Genomic DNA, 21,705 nt, shown 5'->3' with positions numbered 1-21,705 from the left:
TTAAAGTAAAAACATGAGCAGCTCTGCTCAGTCCACTTCTGTTTAACAGCATCAAGGAAAATCAGACCGGACTGATTATAGTTTCATCCTAACAGGAGTGCTGTTTATATCTCTTGAATTAGAGCATCATGTAGTGTAATTACCATTATGTAATCACACCATTATTAGGATAAGAGAGCATCTTGTTAATATTGTCACTACAACGATTACAGCCCGGATGTGGCCGCGAGCACAGCTTTTTATTTAAAGTGTAACGACTTCTACTTCCCTAGCTTTCTGGTCAGCATGTGTGACTGAGCCTCCTCTGCTTTCTCTGAGGCAAGTGCCTTTCTTATCTACCCGGTCGGAAAAAAACAGGGATCTTGTTGCTGGCTCCCAGCAGCACAGATAGAAAGGTGTTTAGTGGACACAGCCAAGGGAACCATGAATCCCACTCCCTTATAAATGGGGCTGCCCTGTCCGTAGCCTGCAGACAAACAGTGAGTAAATAAGTCGGGGATCCAATTGATGTTCCTTTGTAGCCTAAAGAGAGAGTGTGTGTGTGTGTGTGTGTGTGTGTGTGTGTGTGTGTGTGTGTGTGTGTGTGTGTGTGTGTGTGTGTGTGTGTGTGTGTGTGTGTGTGTTGAAGAAAGAGTGGGCTGACACCATCTTCACACCTCACCTCTGGAGGATTTAATGTGTTTGGCAGCAGGAAAAGCACAGACTCTCAATCAGACAAGAAGTCATTAACAAGTGAGGACATTATGCAACATGTAAAGCAGGGGGACACAATTTAATGTTTTCAAGGATGTGCATGAATATATGCATCCATACATGATTCACACTCTATGCACCCTGCACACATGTTAAATAACCAGCCTGCTGTAATGCTGAATAGGTAAAAGTAACAACCAACCGCTCGAGCAAGATAATGAGCCGCCATCTCATTAATGTGCCGCTTCTTCTCCCCACTGTCATTTCCAAACATAGCAGCATGAAAGCATCCATCAACATCCCACAAGCCTTCCAATTTACTGCCACTCACCTTTTTTAAATTCCATCAGTGTGATGATGAAAGCTGAGAGAGCATTATGGTCCTCGCCAGTGGTCAGACAGTGAGTGAGCGAGTGCATGGGCCTGCATCGGTCACACTGTCAGCCAGCCAAATGGGTTAGGACAGATAGAGGGATGCCAAGGCAGAGGGGGATCTGTAGTGCCAACGGGTTGAGTGGCATAGACCCCTAATGCTCCACACAGGACACGACCACAGAGTAAACATCAAATATCTGAGGGTGTGTTCGTGTGCTGCAGAGCAAGAATGTACAGTGCACTATGTATAGTAAAGTGTAATACTTACTGGGGTCAAATATTTCACATATTTCTTAGTGTTTGTTTGAAGCCACTTGGTGGACCAGCTTACTGGTATAGTGTGCTATATGGTATATGATTATTACAGCATCATGTTTTTATTCTTGTAAATAATCTGGTTTAGAGCTGAAAGTATGGCCAACTAATAAATTAATTAAATCATTTTTAAAGCCAGAAAGGCCATACACATTCATACTTCTCAAATGTGAATATTGTTAACTAAAAACCTTCGGATTTCAGGTCGGATAAAACAAGTCAATTAAATATGTATTAGGGTTCTGGGAAATGTAACATGTTTTACAGTCCATTGATAAAACAGTTCATGGATTATCGAATAAATAATCTGTTGATTAGTCGATAATGAAAATGATTTGCAAAGAAATTAGTTGGCAGCCTAAATTCATTAATTGCTCAGTCAATAAATTGTCAAAAAAATGAATTACATGTTCAATACATGAATCGGAGAAATGCAACAAATACTTACATTTCAGAAACCGGGGCCAGTAAATCATATTTTTACTTATTATGCCATTAGAGAATACTATATTAGGGCTGTCCTCGACCAATGCTAAATCAACTAACACTGTAATCTAAACGATTAGTTGACAACATACCTGTAAAACTAAGTTTCTTCACAAATAATTACACCACTGAACCACTATACATCTTGTGTTTACCAGAGATGTGCTAATACGTTTCTTGGAAATAATAATTTAGTCGACTAATCATCTAAGAGGGAGCAGCCTTGTTGTAGATAATAGCAAACAGATCAAATATTCTAAAAAAATGTATTGTGAGCACACTGAGGTAATGAAAATCTTCATATTTAGATATATATATTAAGTTATTTTGCCAAAATACATCCGTTTGGTATTTCAAAGAAGTTGAACACTTCACAAAGAAATATTTGCAAACTATTTGACTGAGCTCTTATATGCTGATGGGGTCGTGATCATGTGAAGGTTCATATATGGTCTCAGCTGTTCATATATAAATACAGTTCAGGTTACCTAAAACCAAAAACAGGCATCTAGTGAGAGACGTAAGTGGGTAGGACGGCAGGCAGGCGGATGGTGGGCGGAGTGGCAGATACTGTAACATGTCAAGCCATGTTGTGTCATGGGTCATGCTATAAGGCCAGTCATGGGAACGGTATGGGAAACATGGGGAGTAAACATGGGCCAGGCTGTGTGGTGGGAGGGCCATCTGGTGTCACCAGTCACCAGCCACCTACCAGCATATGATCACGCCTCTTCCAAAACCCTCTCGCCTTCAAAACACAACAGCACTCATGACCCCCCTCGCTCTCCCATCCTGCACCCAACCCCCCAGTAAAGGACACTCCACAGCTATTGACGCCAGCTATGTTTCCGGTCATTGGCATTATTCTTCTATGGCCTCCAATCCCCAAACAATGCCCCTCCTCATGCTCTACATGTCTTCAAATATTGATCTGCACAACATCTTCTGCAGTCCCAAACGGGGAGCCTGAAGAGATTAATGGAAAAGGAGTATGCAGCGACGGTCGGGCTGTCAAATAAAAAAAGTTTGACGGATTTTTAATTTTGGTAAGAAATCAAATACCATGGAAGAGGAGGGGAACGCTCAGTTGCTCAGTTGCTGCAGCTGAAAGCCCCGCTAGCTGTCAAGAATCTGGCAGTAACCCGGAGTCTGAAGACAAGACCTCCGTTAGTTTTTTTCTGAATCACTGATGAATGATTTTGTTATTCAGACGGGTCCTTCTAGTTTGCGGAGAAAAAGTAAAGTCGGTTTTTGATAGACCTTGGCAAAATGATGACTGCTGGATTATTCATAATGTTTTCCTTTCTCCTTCACAACAAATTTTTGTCTTCTATTTTTCATGAGCAGAAGATGCTGCAACAAAATTTGGAGGATTTGGGGCGAAACCCTGCTGGAGTAAAGTTCTAAAATAAATCACACTTCATATTTAACTCAGACGTGGTCTGGTGCAGGCTCCCCCACTAATTGAGGGCTATTCAGTAATCTTCAGTGGGCTAAAACTCATTTACCGTAAACTCTGCTGCAGCATTAAGATGAGGTCGCACCAGATCGACATCTCTGTCCTCTCCCCTTGCTGTCTACATTCTTCAGAGTATAAAACTGATTTTAAGCTGTTGGACACCCTGAAGGACATATACAGTATACAGTATGGAATACCACTGCAAAGTGTGGTGGTTCAACACCTCCTCCAATCTATTCTTAATAACTGAGCAAAAGCAAGCAGAATGACAACATGGACACATTGATCCTTATATGGCTGCGTGTGACTTTGACACACGCTGAAGCCCCTTTCTCACACAGCACTGGCCAAGCAGGTGCTCCCTAGCTGAGGAATGTCCAGCCGAGTTGAAAAGGTCACGCCACGATGCCGGCCTGCCCCCAAGCATGCCAACTATCTCGGTCTTAAGGGGGTCACGGACACAAGGTTGCTGAAACGCATTTCATCCCATTGACATAATCCAAGCACGGATTCCAACAGGCATTATTTGTCCTGCTTTTGATCCATCAACTCCCACTTTGTGCACAGACTTCAAACTTATCAAAACCAAGGAATGGGAATAACCAAGAGTGTGAGGGAGGAAAAACTGCTTCTCTTTTTGTGGCGGAGGCTCCTTTAGTTATCTGGTGGCACTTATCCATGGGGGCAACTGTTAATGTATTATTATCAGAGCAACGTGGAGAGCTGACAGAATGTTTTTGTCTGCCAAACAGGGAATGTGTAACTCCGCCCCTCTCAACCCAGCGGAGGAGAGCGGCGCTGATGGGAAGTTGACCTTATTCAATCACATTTTTTTCCTCCACTCTCTTTCTTTTTGGATGTCTGTCTCCTTCCTCTTTTTTTTAGCTTCTGAGCGCTGCCAAGCTCGGCGGGGAAAAGAGCGTTGTGATGGTGTGGGCTGCCGGTGGATGCGCTTCAAACACAAGAAACACTTCCAATAATGTATGCACATCATGGTCTGGTACGCACACACCCACACAGACACAGTAACGCACTCACAAAAGCACATTCCTGCGGAATCTGTGCAAGTAAAAGACAAAAGACGTTAATGCCATGTCTCTCACACATTTAGCACTACAGCCCCATTGGCTATAAATCCTGGCCTGGGCTCATTCAGAACATCGCTGGCGTTGATCAGGGACACACTTTCAATACTTCACTGCTTGTCCAATGATCACACCAGACCTTCTATAGGTGGTACTGACACGTTTGAGGCCATGAATGTGTCAGGGAACTCATAAGTCAACACACTGCTTTCCTGCAAGAGAAGCACCCCAACCCACACACACCCACACACACACACACACACACACACACACACACACACACACACACACACACACACACACACACACACACACACACACACACACACGACTATTTACAGCATGTAATGGTCACTAAGTGGTAGAAGTACTTACTCGACCTTACTGTATCTGATGTCATGCAGCCCCCTCCATTCATGCATATTACCGACACACATGCACACATCCATACGTGCACACGCATATTACGCGCACTATCCTTCTGAAGGACATCGATAAATCTGAGAATAGACGCTGTCATGTATACTCCGGACGGGTTCGGGTGAAAAAAAGCTACATAAAAAAAAACATAAAGAGTGATGATGTAGGATTTTTTTTATAGAAATGCAACAAAATCAAAACAATGAGGAAACAATTAGGAGGAGGAGGAGGAGGAGAAAGACTGGAAGAGTCACAGAGGCTGAAGATACGATGAGAGAAGCCCGACAGACCCAGCAACACTAACCTGTTTCACTTCAGCAGGCATGGTTTAAAATCCCCCGCTTCCTTCCAGAAAAAAAGTAAAACCTCCCGGCGAAATAAATGTGTGACAACTATTTCCTGGTGTTGGAAAACTCCTTTCCCTCCTCTCCTCTCCTCGCGATTTCCTTGTCTATTTACGTTGAGTTTTCCCTCTGTGAGCGCAGAGGCAGCAGCTCAGACGCAAGCAGCCATCCTCTGCTCAGCTGTGTCGAGCCAGACAGAGTTAGCGGCCGGAATACCGGAAGTAGGGCGCTGATCCTTTCACAGTAAAAGCGAAACTATTACACATGGCATCCAAATTCAGCTTGTGTTGCGGATGTGTTGCTTTACCTGCTGGCAACTAAAAAACAAGGGTTGGCCTACATTTGAAACAACCATAATCCATGTCTTACCAACCATATAGCCATATTCCATCAAATAAAACTAGCAAAGATTTACAAATCATATAATAGCTGTAAAAGCCAATCCAATACATCCTGTGAAGCCGAACAAATGGCCAACAAAAAGGGTCTGTTTTAGGTTACAGCACAGACATAGTTATACGTTAGGAGATGTAATTTTGTACAAAACTGCTGGTGCCTCTCAGGAGAGTTAAGTGTGTTTTGAAGTGAAAGCTAAATCAAATTGAAAGAAAAAAAATATGTCATTAACTTTACTTTTTCCATTACTATAGGCATAAGCCCTGGTCATTCTCCCAAAACAGTGGCATACTGCTATTGGCCATATTGGAGGTCTCCAGGTAACACATAGGCCTCTACCTATAATAAAGTAACCAAGTACTCTAAAGGACACCGACCAAGTATATTCAGTGAAACATATATTCAGTGATAGGGTATGAAAGCAGAACGGTTGACAAATGTAAACTGCAACAATGCAATTTTGTGGAAGCTGTCATGCTTTTATTTTGAAAGTAATATCACCCTACATCCAGTGTAATCCTAGCTGTTTCATGCTGCTTTTATACAGCTGAAAAAAGGGACCCAGCTTTCTCTTTTCCAGAGATGCTGTACATATGTATGGAATGGAAAGAGATGGAGGGGCAAAAGGGGCCCGTTACCCACAGCCGAATGCCCCTTCCCTAACGAAAGCAGAGATCCAAGAATAGGAATGGAGCTCAACCAAACTGTGTGCATTTGCACGCACACACACACACACACACACACACACACACACACACACACACACACACACACACACACACACACACACACTCTTTCTACAAAAAAAGTTAGCCACAGAGAGAACAAAAACCTCAGGGAGGCTGAGAAGGGGGGTTATGTTCATAGAAAAGAGGGTTCCCAGACAGGCAGCAGGAGCTGGAAGTGCAGCAGTCTCTCTCTCTCTCTCTCTCTCTCTCTCTCTCTCTCTCTCTCTCTCTCTCTCTCTCTCTCTCTCTCTCTCTCTCTCTCTCTCTCTCTCTCATTGGGTCTATGTCTGGCATCTTTAGTGGGGTGGGACCAGTTCCCTCTATGCACTCCAGCTGCGTCTGTCAATCCATCGACCCCTCCCCCTTGTTGGCATAGACGGCGAGAGACGAGGAAAAAGAAGAGGAGGGGGGAAAGTGCCTCACAGACACAAAACAAAAGTTGTCCCTTTTGAGGCAAAGGCACCCAATACTCTGCACATTTTTACACGCTGCACACACACAGCTCCTTTTCTCCACCTCTTTGTCCCGTTCCTCTCACTGCACTTGATATAAGGGAGGGGTGGAACGTACGTGAAATAATTCACATTTAAATATCTAGGACTGTGACCAAGACTGTCAAGGAATGTTAATCTACTAACGTCGATGGAAGCCTAACTAAGGACAACTTTGAGAGACGTTTGGACAGAAAAGGAAGAAGGAGGAAAATAATGACTCGACTTAAAAAAGAACAGAGAAAGGAGAAATCCTAAACGGAGGGGAAATGGCTGAGGTTTTGCATTCCACAAGCCTGGTATTTCATCTCCCTGAAAGTTACTGTTTCATTTGTTCTTAATGAAAGAACATCATGCACCATTATATTTACTATATACTTTCAACAATACTATTAAGAATGTGTCCAACAAGCATTACCTCCAAAAAGGGTTTTATTTTTTTCATAAAGGTGTATAACTTTAATTGCAGTGCATTACTTTGTCTCATGTGATTTGCAATATCACATTCCATTCAAGCCATTTAAGCATTGAGTGAGTTTCATAACCCTGTTTAAAAATCCATTAAGTGCTTTGGTATACTCATGGGAGCAGATTAGAATAGAAGCAGTACTCTTTATTTCCTCCGGGCATGTGTGTTTTGCTTTACCTCATAGTTTTATGTGATTATTGTTTTATAAAACATTTGCCAAATCTCAAACCATCTCGACTCAAAAAAGACAATAAGTATAATGCCACATAGCAGTGGGGCTGTACTTAGCGTTAACATTTGGCTCAAAGCACCACTATTAACATGTTTACAATGCAAATATGCAATTGTTTTGTGGGTGTACCATTTCCCTTTTCTTGGTATAACATGTTAATATTGTACTATTTACCACTAAACACAAAGAACAAGGATCACCAAGGTTTTTACAATTCATCCTGAGTGGGACAGGAAATTCCATTTAATAGTTGTCATAACATTTCACTCAAAACCACAAATGTCAAACTCATCACGGTACAAGAGAAATAAATCAGGGGATCAGCAATTAGATTCATCTCATGGCTGGACAAACTTTCATGGCAATCCATCAAATAGTTGTCGAGATATTTCAGCCTGGACCAAAGTTGCGGACCAACAGAAAACTGCCATCCAGAGAACCAAACAACCAAAATGCTATTACTCTCTAAAACTAATAAATAAATAAAAGACAGGACAGTTTGAGGTAAACTAAATATCCAAAGCAGGATATTCAATATGTCCTTTCAAAAATAAATCCTAGAATGAGTTCAACACCACAAGTTGGTGATACAGTTTCCAGAAACACCTGCTACTGTCAAAAAAAAGAAGCTATATTCTCCTGAGTATAGCCAACCCACGGCTGGGCCTTGTAACGTAAATGTACAAGGTGTATGAATAATCCAGGAGTTGTAATCAAAGCTCCTGAAGTCAGCTCTTCTCTGTCAGGAGGTACGGTGTGAACAGATGGTAGAAAGGTTAATGTTCAGCAACAAGGTGTGCTTTGACAGCCAGACATCTCCAATGAAGCTGCATCTGTTATCATGTTTTTCACTTCCACTCAAGATGCCAGATGTATAGAAAAAAACAAAGAGAAAGACAGAGGAGCAAAAGCAGAAACAAAAAGTAGAACAAAGGCAGGAGCAGTGGTGGATATATATGGCATTTCAGTACAAAAAGAAAATGTTTTTATAATATTCAGTTTCAAAGGAGACTTTAATAGCATCTCATTTTGAATAGTACTTCAAAAGCTTCTCCACTCTACCAAGAATATATTTCTTTGGAAACCCTACTTTACCTTCAAACTTTAACAAAGGGATTAGTAAATTTAAACTAATATTACACGATACACAAAGCAGGTCTCCTAAAAATGAATAAAAAAGTGATTTTAAAGATAATACTGACTTTGCTGCTCTAAGTTCTTTAAAACAATCACTGCAAGTGTAAGGGCCTTTGACAAAACAATAATGTATGTGTGAGAATCTACAGCAGCAGGATGATCTGCTCTGTTACAGGCTGACTGCTGTTTATTCTAACAATGGCACTGCTTGCAAAAAAGCCCTCATCTAATGACTTTTACTATCATGTTTTATTTTATTTTCCCCTTGCAAAATGGCTACTCAGCGATGCAGAGGATTAGAGTCCAATCTATTGGGGGCTTTTGTCTTGCAAAAAGGCAATTTTTCCTTCATTAAGGGACATAAAGCTCTGTTTAAATAACATCACTTTAGATCAAAACGTTCTATGTTCTGTTGCTACACTGTGATAGCACAGTAAGGTTTTTAATTCAACTATGTTTGGATTAGGCTTTTCCTCTCTGTTTTCATCTTGTCATTCGTAAATTGGACACTGAATGAGGGTCAAACAACACAATATCAACCAGTCGGAGCCTGACATGCAGCAAATCATTAACTTTTACATGAAAATTCAGGAGCGACTCTTTTCTAGTATCTAACTACTCCTTGTCGAGGTATAATTAAATTGCCTCAAAATATGTTTACATGTTGGCTGATGATTTCTGACTCTTGGTAGGTTTGTCAGCCACTGCATCTGACGACCAGCTTCAGGAATCCTGTTTGTCGTGTCATTTTGCTCGGAAATTAAATCGACAAAAGGAAGACGGTCATCTGCATTTGTAATTGAGATTCAACTTAAAAGGAGTAATTGAGACAAAAGGAGTAATTGAGATTCAACTTAAGCATGTTAAAGTTTTTTTTCCATACATAGAATATGTGCTTGGTATACATTACCATTGTTCAGCTTGAATGAGGCACTTGGACAGAGGACTATTGAGAGCAGTGCCTGTCTTTTCACACATTCCTGCTCTATAACCATCTCTCTCTAAGAGAATCACACTTACAGTTCACACACCATGTCACCATCTTCAACTGCGCCAAAATATGAAGAGGGCCCCACAGCCTGGCTTCAAATTATGACAATTTACATGATCTTTTGACAAATTGTGTGCAACTCTATGACACAAAACGGCAAAGGTTTGTAAATTCCAGACTTTGTGATGTTCAGTCTTTTTACAGCCTGACCAACAGTGAAATGTGCATCAGCCTGGGGGCAATGGAAGCGCTCATATCAGCCAGAGTGCAAAGTCAATACATGTGTGCTTCTGACTGAATTGCTCCAATCTGATGGTATACCCAGGCGGCAACCTTCAGTTCTACCGAGTGAAGCCATTGCGAAATGTCTTAAAACCTACATTCCCTAGACTGACCAGCAGGGGGCGACTCCGCCGGTTGCACAAATAAGTCAGATTGTATGGAAGTCGATAAGAAAATTACTGTATTTCTCACTTCAAAAAACATTGTAAACTTGAGTTTATCGTCTCAACCACTAGTTTCAAGTCTCTCAATACAGCATGATGTTCATTTAGTAAATTATGGTCCCTTTTAGAGCAAAATAGAGCATAAAATGGAGTATCCTTTAGGGCGGGTTTCCAGAGATTGACAGGTTGCTGCCACTGCCAGAGCCGTATACGGCATCTCTATGTCACTCCTCTGCATTCCAGATATGGTCATTTCTGTTCATTGCTTGATGCAAAAATAACATGGCAACGGCCGTAATCCAAGATGGGGAAGGCGAAATCGCTGAACTCAAGGCTTCAAAATGGCAGTCCACAAACCAATGGGTTCCAATACATACGCAGGTTGAAGAGAGAGCTTGCAAATACCCCAATGTTTCCTTCTCTAAGCATTAAATTAAGGACTTAGATTTGAAGCTAATTCCAGGTAAAGTATCCAGCTGAGGGTTACAGCTGCCCCTTCTGAGTTGATTCATCTACTATTTAGTTTATGGGTCTTGAGGGGACCATTTCAGACTAGCTGAATTGTCTGCCTTGTCGGTTTTGTTAGATGCAGAGTGTGAGCTTTCCCGGAATTGTGAATGCAACACTTTTCCCTTATTTATACTTAACAGTAGATCTGAAGGCCAGCTAATGTATTTGAATGTATTTGTTGAGCGACAACAATATGGGAAACACAGTTTTTCAGTTCATGCTGTGGAGATCTGCATGTTGTAGTAACCTTTATTAAAGAACACACTGGGGTGGTATTGAAAAGAAATATTCAGCACAAAGTCCCTTTTGCCATGGAGGCATTTGTAGTCTCAAGGACTGTTATGTCCAATAAAGTCTGAATTTACTCCTGCACACCTCCCAAAACAAGGCTCAGTGCCGATTCTGTTCCTCATTTGATGAGCATTTATATGCTTGTAAGTCATGTAGTAAAATTGTCGCACCAGTATGTTAAACTCATGAGGATAATTAAAGCAACGCTTTGAAGAACACCTCCAGCCCGACTACAAAGTCTGTTTTCAATTTATTTTTCTGTCAGTTGAAAGGGGTCAGCATCTAGCACTTGTTTGGTTATCCTGCTGGACACTGGTAAGGGTAAGGTCACATTCCTCTGGTGGTGCTGTGAAGGTGAGGGACTTTATGTTAAACATATGGGCTATAATTTAGTCTCTGAACTTAACTACCAAGTAAACCATGGTAGTCTGAACAGACTACCATGGTCCTCTTTAAGTAAATGTTTCAGAGACTTTCCGACGGAGGCAATGCCCTTCAAAATTATGGAGCCTCTCTGTTCACCAATGCGAGTACACCGAGAGGGTGTCTGGTAAAGGAAATGGGAGCAGTGTTCAGATACCCCTCTTAGTGCTTTTAGTGAGCATAATGGCTTAATGGATTGTGATCAAATGGCAGGGAGACGCACCAGGATAGGCATTAAGTCCACCAGCGTTGGGGCTGATTTGAAGGATAGATGTTTGAGCCACCCCAGAGGAATATAAATAGCCCACAGTACAAAAGGCTTTTCTGCTGCCCCCCCTTTCAAACCTCTTTCTCCCTGTTTGTCTGCACAACCCCAACATTGAGTAAAAATTCCTGTACTTCCATGTTGGACCCTGTACCAAGCTGAGAATCACTCCCCACTTTGAGCAGTTAGCAGTGTGATCGATGGGCCATCACCTCAATCTTGACTCCTAATGTTGAAGTGGAGTGAATAAAAGATAACCGAGTAAATGGCAGCTTCGCTTAAGTGTAACCGATGTAGTGGGAAGAGGCAACTGGGGTTAGCCCTTTAAATGTTTAAAACATTTATTAGATTTGTAAATGGATTGCACTGTCTTGAGAGACTGTGACATGCCCACGATTGTTGGACAATCCACTTTTCCAACAGAACCCCAGAAACCTACTTTTAGATCTGTACAGGGTTGTTTTGACAGGGAGAAAATAATAATAAGAAAAAAACATGTTAATCTTTTACACTTTTCTTCAATATTTGCATATTTCATATGAAATACGGTAATGTTTTACCTCTAACGGCTTCTGAAAAATATGCAGATATAACAATCAGAGAAGAAAAAGAGTACTCTTACTCTGAGCAAGGTACTCATAAATTATAAACATCAGAGGTCACTTTGGAAACCACTTCAACCACCACCTCCAAAAATGAAAGAAGAAATATTTGCAGCTCAAGAATGTTTTCTTATGATACTGAGGGCAATGTCAGAATATTAAGTGTGTGAATAATAATATTAACAAAGACAAGCTCTGCTCGTTTTGACCCTGAGAAGAAGTAGTGTGACGTTGTGGCAAATTGTGTAACATTAGTTCAAAATCAATTCACATGTCACCAGGCACAGGACAAGGATGAAGACAAAGAAACAAACATGTTACTACAAACAAAGACGGGATGCATTGGAACAGTCTCACTTGACATCATCCCTGAAAAAGAGCTATGAAAGTTGAGCTCAAGAAGTCAGTTAAGGAAATAAGGGAATGTCTTGACCTGGAAATCAATATTGTGACGGACAACCAGCCACAGACTATTTGATAAAAAAAAAGTGTATGCCTTAACATTCCTAATATCCAGAGGACCAAGTAACCTTTAAGATGTTATAAAGCATGATTAGGTGCTCCAGAGGGAACATGGAAAACAAGCACCAACATTAGATTTTAAAGGTGACTTTTCTGCAGGCTGCTATATGAAGCTACAATATAAGAGGAAAGTGGTGTAGGAGGGTACGGGAATCGGGTGGCATACAAAGATAAACAAAGGAGGCATTTTCTCTCCGAGTTAATTAGGATGTTTATGGGAGGAGAGAAGGTTCCTGATGGCACAGCGAGGGATGAAGACAGGGGAAGATCGAGGAGGGAAGGGGGTTAACTAAGGCTCATTGTTAGGCAGGTGATTTACGAGGGTACAGGGGCTCCCGGACCCTGCCAGCGGAAGGATAGATCTTCTGTCGCTATAGCACCCTCAGCCCTTTGTTTCCATTGTGACAAGACAGGGCTGGGGGGGCTGTGGGGATGAAAGTGGGTGGAGGGCGGCTGGAGCGATTGTTGGTAGAGTGTTGTGCCATCGCAGGGCCGGGGCCTGTACCTCTTCACCACAGACAGCAGCACTGATCAAAGGCTGCACTGTTCCCTCTCTCTAAAGCTCACAAGCCTTTGAAAACTTCCCACAACGTTTGTACCAGGGGATAATATGCCTCTGCAATGCTAGAAGCCCACTGAATACAGCATCTGAATACCAAACACAAATATTTAATGATACCCATAGTGTAAGAAATTATCCTGAGTTTGCTTGTCAATGCAGCCGGGTGGTTGTATGCACCACAAGATGGAATCTGTGCACGTGCCGGGCAGCGGCCGTGAGTAGATAGATTAGGTGTCTGGTGTATATGAAATGAGGTCACCTTCTCTCTTAGTTCCAAACAGACGTGTTTGTCTGAGTGCTGTCTGCTTTTTTCCACACAGAGAACTGTCACCATGCATCATTTGACCTTTCAAAGCCTCTGCGATAACGCTCCTTCAGGCCAAAATCAATTACCACAGGCAAACGCAGTATCAAATGAAGAAAGGGTATGATCTTAGCATGTGAGCGGCCACATGTTGGTGCAGTCGAAAATGCAGGTTGAAAGCCGCCTCGGTCCGTGTCACTGAATCTCTTCTGATTATTTCATCAGGAAAGCTAATGGAGTGTCCAACATCATTGTTCTGATGTTTTTCACAGGACGACGCAGTGTGACCGCTCTATTTCTCTTTCTTGCCTGCAATTCATAAAGTGTAATATTGAAGTGAATCAGGATCAGAATTGGATTAATAAGGTCTTAGAAAGTAGGGCAGAGCTGTTTACATTAACCTCTCCTAAACTTATTGTTCCAATACAATGGTCAAAATGTATTGTGTAACCCTGTGTTAACATCATGCAGGGCCAAATCAAAAATCCTAAAATTATATTTGAAACACGTTGAGCAACAATGTTATTTAATCCTATTTAGTTGTGTGCACTCCAGCTAAACAAGGTGACTTGTCTTCATATCAGAGGGTGATTTATTTGTGGCTGGGACTATTGTGTTGTCTCGACTCTCTGTAGGACAAATATAAATCATAGAAAACAGTGAATATGTAGTATTTCTTTGCAAAAGAAAACATGGAACTCTTGTTAAGCATTATGGTTCAACATGAACAAGAGTTTCCAGCCACACTACTGTAGGGGTTTATGAGTCTGGGATGAAGCTAACTTCAGCATGACAAAATGACCATGAATGCCCTTTTCATGGTAGTTCGAGCATTTGCTAATTACCACGACATTTGTATCGCTGAGGCTGATGCAAATACCATTTGCAGGTATTTTATAATAACCAAGCCTTGGACAAATTAAAATTTTGACCTGATAATGGCACGGAGCAATAGCCAGAGACCCAATGTCTCAGACCAGGACTGGCTCCAGCATGGAGGCATACACAATGTAAACCTCATGGCGGTGTTAGAGGAAAATCAGGATCAACAAAGTCAGCCAATGTCATCCTCTGGGGACCATGAATATGTGTACACAATTGCATGGCAGTCCATCCAGTATTGGCTTTCATATTTCAGTTGGGACCCAAATTTGCCATCCCTGGAGCCACGGCGCTAGATTGGCTAAAAACTATTTCCTATTATGCAACAAATTTATGTTCACATGAACATTAGCCAGACGATTTGTCACAAACTCAACACCTCGAAAGGCTACAAATCTTCTTGACTTTAAATTTGAAGAGGAAATGACTGCTATATTTCGGTATAATACTGTCAAACCATCACGGAATGATGTATTTGCGTCATCGGGCTGCATGCCAGGCCCATACCTCACTCCACATCCAGGCTGGTCTGGACAGAAGAGCCTGGATGCACTGTTACACTCAAGAAGCCTGCAGCTTGATGAAAAAAGCAATTGTTGAGAGTTTCAGAGCACTGTTTGAAGACACCAATCACCAAATGATGTGCTGATATGTGTGAAGTAATCTACATTAATCTCTGAACTGAAGACAGTTTTTCTCATGTTTATTTGCTTCCCACTCGGCCTGCTCTCTCTGGGTCGCCTGTGTGAAAACACTGACAATAGTGATCTAAATGATGATGGAAGATTAAAGTGCAATGACCCAATCTGTTTTGAAATGAGCACCTTGTAGCAAAGCTCTATTTAGATCAGTGGCTTATCACTCTCAATAGGCGTCTATTTGAATCCGATTTCATTAATCAGACTTGCTCCACTTTTCCTTTTCTGACCCCAACTTTAAATAATGGCAAGCCTCATTGAGTCTGGCCCTTGGGTTGTGAATCTGAGCCCTCAGTTACTGATCCATGATCCATTTTAATCCATCATGCAGCCTGGGGAGTATGTGTGAGTGTGTGGTAGAAACTAAGCGAGGAAAGAGCAAGAAAGAGAACAATCTGATGCATTTGTCTTCGCTCATACAACCTCATTATGTGAATGGAGTGGGTCTCACGGTGCAGCACACACACAGACATTTACACACAACCCTGCACATTCTGGTTAAAGACTGAGCACACGTGCCTCAAAGCTATTTGCCCCAGAGCAGACACTGGTCAAACCCGCCGCCATCCCAATGTCCAATTTGCTTTGGCATTTATAGATGTTTATGATAAAGCCAAAAGTCTAATGCCTGATGACCAAATGACATTTCAAAGTGATGTAAAATGAGGTGGTACTCTGTTATGCCCAATTGACTCTCGAGTGTGCAAACAGGCAGGGTGGGGGTTATCAATGAGTCTGATCTGTGAGTGATAGCGTGAGAGAGAGGGTTAATTCACTGCCTGTCATGTGAAGCACTGTCCACTGAATCATTGACCAGTTTATGAGGAGGGGAGGATATCTCACTATGTCACACACACACACACACACACACACACACCTACACACACACCTACACACACACACACACACACACACACACACACACACACACACACACACACACACACACACACACAAATCAGTTATCTAGCGGCACCTCTATTAATGCAGAGGCAAGTCAGAGTGACTGTGGCGGGTCGAGCGGCATCAACAGGCTTTCAGTATTTCCCCGGATTTGTGTCGATAAGCAGCAGATTACCCGATGGGCGAGGGGATGGCAAGCTTACTTTACCCTGCTATACCTTCCCTGCATCCCCTGCATTATCCCTTCATGAGGCCAAATTGGCAGCAAGCCCTTTATAAATGAACACTGACGCATCTGTTGACAAAATCTGAATGCAGGCAAATACAACCGCAAGCAAATGTAGGCACAGCAGTTTTATCTTTGCAAGTATTGCAATATCAACAATACATTAGCCTGCTTCCTTTACTGTGATTAAAGGTGATGTATCCAAGTGCTACAGGTGCTGCATTGCCAAATTGTGCTTTCAAATTCAGGTTGGTAAAACATGTGTAAAGCTTGAAAGGATGTCTTTCTTTCTTGTGTAAATCAATGGGCTGTTGTGATTGCTGACATTTTTAGGGGATTATAGTTGTCTCATTTCTACATCTTACATGTCCTGTTCCTGCATAATCAGCCAGCATTGTCAGGAGCCCTGGCCAGGACTCTAATGTCCTCCAGACACTGGCCAGAGCTTGGCGGCACCACATCCAATCAGCAGCACCACCAAGACAATATCAAAGACCAGTGCGTAAAAGGAGATGGGATTGAATGGCAAGTTGTGGCATACAGAGAGAAGAGGTGAAGGAAGACAGAACGAGAGGTTGAATCTCATCAGCTCAATCTTAAAAATGAGTCACCACAGAGCAGATTATTGCACGACACCCAGAACAGTGGGTTCAGACAAAGTGTCCCAAAATCACAGAGAAGTTGCACAGAGAGATTTTCGAGTCCCACCAATGATGAAAAGCAATGGCCATGAGCAAACATGACGATGGAATGATTTTGGTCCGATTTGAAGGAGGGAGCAGGAGAATGTTGATTGAGAGAGGTAAGCAGTGAAGGATACACAAGTTGTTTAAAAAATGGCGGGGGTTGGCCAGCATGCTGGCATCATTTACCTGCATCACCGCCTGCTGCCATGCTAGCGGTTGGCTGGTAGGGGGGTTGGGAGGAATGTTGGAGCGCTCTAGCTGCACGGTGACATTGCGACGCTCCTCCTCAAGGGCTCGGGTCAGCTGCTCAAAACGCGCCTCCTGCTCTTTCACTGAGGCCATAATACTGGCGGCGGAGCGAACATCATAGTCCTCCATGTCCAGTGTTGAGTCGCAGTTGTACAAATCTTCCATGTCGGGAAGGAAGGGAAGAGAAGGGGAGGAGTGGGCACCAGGTCATTATAGACACCCTGACCCAAATGGCGGGGCGAGCGGCATCAACAGGCAAGTTCAAAGTCAAATACAAGACTTACTTATGGGCCAAGACGGGACATTGTTGATTTGGCACACAGCACAAGCTTTATGTAATGATCATGATCAAAAGACCAACATCACATATCAAAATGGAACAATTAGGATGGCTGACTAGATGACTGGAGAGGCAGCATTATAGTACAGAAAGTCTGTTACAGTCAGATTTGTTTAAGTTCAACTGTGCACTTGAGCCAATACCCAGAGGAGAAAAGCTCAAATGCTCCCCACAAAGGGTGACTACATGAGAAAGTCTCTGATACTCCAAGCCCAGCAGAGCAAAGACATTAATGAGGATGCTCTGCTGGGTGCCAATTATGTTTTTGCTTTCAGAAGTTTGAGCCTTTCTTGTAATTAAGACAATCCTGGCACCACATGTACAATTCAATACAGTTATGCTGTAACACCAGTGCAGCAAAATGGAAACATGATTCACCAATTACAACGAAGAGAATGAAACGGCACAGTGCACATTCACAAAAACAAAGAGTCTTGTTTTTGGACATCCAAAAGGCGGAAAGGAATGATCTCACCCCTACAAATGAACAATCATAGCCCGCGTGGAGGAATGGCCCTGTCATTGGATATAGTCATGCACAGAGCCATAACACAATCTGACACACAAGCATTGTTACAGGCACGAATCCAACACATGCAAGCTTCCCACTGCCACCCATACGGACACCCGGGCTTGGTACCACACACACATACACTGCCTATCATAAACAATCATGATTTCGAGATAACAGTTGCAAGCCACAATGTGTATCACGGTCACACACACCCTGATATCCATAACTAATAGTGGCGTGATATCAAGGGGGTTGACGGCAGAATAACAAATGGAGTTGGAAATACCACAGCACAGCAATACAGACCTAGTAGATAAGCAGGCTGAGAGGTGTTAGAAAACAGACATCCCCCACTCTAACAGAAGCAGAAGGATGAGACAGCAAGAAGAACGGAGAGCTGGGAGAGAGAAGAAAGAAAAACAAAGAGATGACAAAAGAGAAAAGGCCAGAGGTTAAACAAGAAATTAAAAGCAACAAGCAATATATGCTTCTTCTGACTGGGTTGAAGTCTGATGAAACAAGTGCAAAAAGTATTTGAAAATTAGTAGACTATCATCTCTGTACATTTTTCATAACTCTTCATTACTCAAAGTACATGACAGTTTTTACCACGGATCCCAAATCCCAAAGTTCAGTGAGTAGCATGTCAGTTGAGTAGTAATAATTTAATCAATCAAATATTTGTTAGAGTATATAAACCGATAAATTACAATATCGACAAACATGTTCCTTTAGCTGGGTCATACAATATCAGCTAATTCTGAAAAACTATGGATTATGTTCAATGGCAACATTTTGTAAACAGTGTATGGTGCATATTGAAAAAATACATTTGCATTTAATTTACATTTTGCATATGGAGATAGAATACATACTGCATCGTAGTCCCAGTAGTCCCTGGGAAGAAGGAACCAAGGACTATCTTTTGCCACAGGGCCCCTTAGTGGGTTAATCAGGACATGTCTATTTACAAAACATTTCACTTTACAAGCAACGCTTTTCACAGGCATACAGCACAAGCAATGTGTTTTGTAAGTGGATGTAACATAATGTTCTGGCCTTGGACTGGACTGCTCTATCAGAGAGTGAAATACATGTTTGTCAAGCTGAAGAAAACGTGCGCCAGTGAGCATCATTTTCAAACACTGTGGTGAGGACAATCCTTCGGTCCAATATTTAGGGCGTTAGAACATAAATGTAATAACTGCTCCTTTAGACATCAGAAGGTTAAGGAGAAAAGGCACTTTACAGAAACCAAGAAATGGCAAATAAGTCAGGAGACGCATTATATCAAAGCATTTTGGGTAGTTTCCAGCTGATCTTGCCACCGAAACAGACAAAGATTCAGGAGGGGTGGTTGAGCAGGGGGATGATCAATAAGATGCAACCATTAGAATCTTAAACAGGTCGGATTACAGAAACAGAGTGTGTGTGTGTGTGTGTGTGTGTGTGTGTGTGTGTGTGTGTGTGTGTGTGTGTGTGTGTGTGTGTGTGTGTGTGTGTGTGTGCATACACCGGATTCACTCTTCAATATAGGACCTGGTGAGAGTGAGGCCTGTATTCCCTTTGAAGCACACAATCTCTCTTTGATGTTTGTTGAGTGCTGATCATTTATTTATCTGGAGTTGAGTCTCGTCTGACACGACTCTTCCTTCACTCTGTGTGGAGCCTGTGTTTTAAGAGTTCAACTCCACATGCATGTGAATACAATAAAAAGGTTCCTTTGGTTACTTCACCTCAGTAGATGGAAGATGATCTCTCATGACTTAGACAGTTTTTTTCATTATCAAATTTGGAATGTACCATTTTGAAAAATTGCTCTCCCTAAAATATGTCTGCCTGGAATAATTTTACAGTCATCAGCTGGTAACTTAGTCTCAAAATGGAAACACTGCTGGGCAATGACTACTTGCAAAAATAGCATCCGTGTCTATTTTTAAAGCTGTCCACTACTTGAGATAAACGAAAGCAACAGGGTACCATGCCATGTTGATTGGACGTACTTAATGACAGAGTCCTATGATTCCCACCCCTGGAGAGTTCGGGGGCAATGTAGCCATTGCTTCCTGAGTCGTAGATGGAATAATGGCAGGCATGTGAGCTACGCACGCAGCTTATCATTAAACTTCTGGCCCTACTTAAAATAGCATAGGGAGGGGCATCTGAAGAATTCCCCTCTGCTACCATGACAGCCTTGTTTTTTTAGGGTTTGGTTCAGCAGATGTTTGCTAATGGTCTGCGTCAGAGGGAATAAAAACCTAGCCAAGGTCCGCACGTTTAACCCAATCCTCAATTACACACTGGAACAACCGACTTAGTCTTAACTTTATGTAATGGAAACATATCAGAGTACAACTCAAAGGGCAGGAAAGTTATTGATGAATGCCTCTTTGTGAGTGGAAGGAATGATTACTGATCAAAGAGATTAGATTTTTTTAAAGTGACAATGTTTAATCAATTCCACAAAGTGTGTTAGATTATACTATTCTTTAGGTTTATACATCTTTAATTAAAAAGGAAAAACTGTCTAATTTCCATGTGTAGAGGACGCAGCACATCACTGACTGCTTCACTTGCGCTATTGCATGGCGTTTAGGCACTTCAGCACAAACCGTCAGCTCTAAAAATAGCCCAGTAATAAATATATCCACACTAACACGGCCACAATTTTGAGTGTGGCTCCGCAGATGAGATGCAGCATTCGCACACTTCAAAGGCTTGCTGGAAAATCCAGTAATAAATCCTTTGCTCCTTATTCATCAGCTCCATTGGACTCCCCTAAAACAAATCTTTCAATGACAAGACCCTATGCCATCATACCCTCTCTGTAATAAACTGGCAAGCATTTAAGTGCTGTTATTCTCAAGAACATCTTTAAATGAGCCAGCAGCGAAGGGTCTGGTTTTCTCACTATATGACACCACAATTAAATCATGAAAATAGGGCTTCAAAGGAGAACAATTTCCTATCTGCCTAAACTGAAACCGTAGTGATTCCCGCATTGCCAAGATGAAATTATTGTTTTGTGTATAAGCAAACTTTTCCGCTTTGAGCAGCATGCTGGCACTCTGACCAGAGAAAACTGCAATGACCAACATTGCCAGCAGTCAATTAGCTTAGCTAACTTTGCTGAAATAGCTAGCCTGGGTCTGCCTGAAGATAATAAGATGTGTCTACAACAACTTCTGAAAATGTCAATTTATGGTTTAAACATGTTTAGAGATTCACAGGCACTGGTTTCATGACATCTTGTTAGAGACAGGTTAGTGTTTTCCCTTCTTTATGCTAAGCTATTGACAAATAGGACACATATGAGAAGGGTATCAACATTCCCATCCAACTCTCAGCAAGAAAGCAAATTGCCATATCTACCAAAAACAAACTATTGCTTTGACTTTAATCTTGTATTGGGAATCAAAGCAGAGACAAAGCAGGACTACAGCTACTGAGGAGGCCATCCAGAGCAGAAGTAGCGTGTGGCGCGTGTCTTGAGGGGTTTGAGAATGGGTTATTAGGGGGATGGGGGAACAGATTGTGAGGTTTTAGGATGAGGATAATTGACTGCGACCATCAGTGCCCGATATTGAGTTAGAAGGATTCACCTGATTAGGGACTAGGTGGGTGGTGGGGTCCTTCCTTCCTCAATCACCGCCAATTTGCC

At 42.1% G+C, this 21,705-nt stretch overlaps 1 protein-coding gene across 1 annotated transcript in view; it reads right to left on the bottom strand.

The window, feature by feature from the left end:
• arvcfb (ARVCF delta catenin family member b) overlaps positions 1-17,319 on the bottom strand; it is a gene marked incomplete at both ends in the record, with an annotated part of 114,623 nt that extends 97,304 nt beyond the window's left edge. The window contains one exon of the mRNA XM_079222727.1: positions 17,128-17,319. Coding sequence (XP_079078853.1) covers positions 17,128-17,319 — 192 coding nt within the window. The remainder of the gene's footprint in view (positions 1-17,127) is intronic.
• Positions 17,320-21,705: the final 4,386 nt, after the last annotated feature.

This window comes from Taurulus bubalis (genome assembly GCF_910589615.1).
Source record: "Taurulus bubalis genome assembly, chromosome: 8".
Taxonomy (NCBI): Eukaryota; Metazoa; Chordata; class Actinopteri; order Perciformes; family Cottidae; genus Taurulus; species Taurulus bubalis.
Note: the sequence above shows the minus strand (reverse complement) of the source record. Positions and strands in the feature narration are given on the sequence as shown.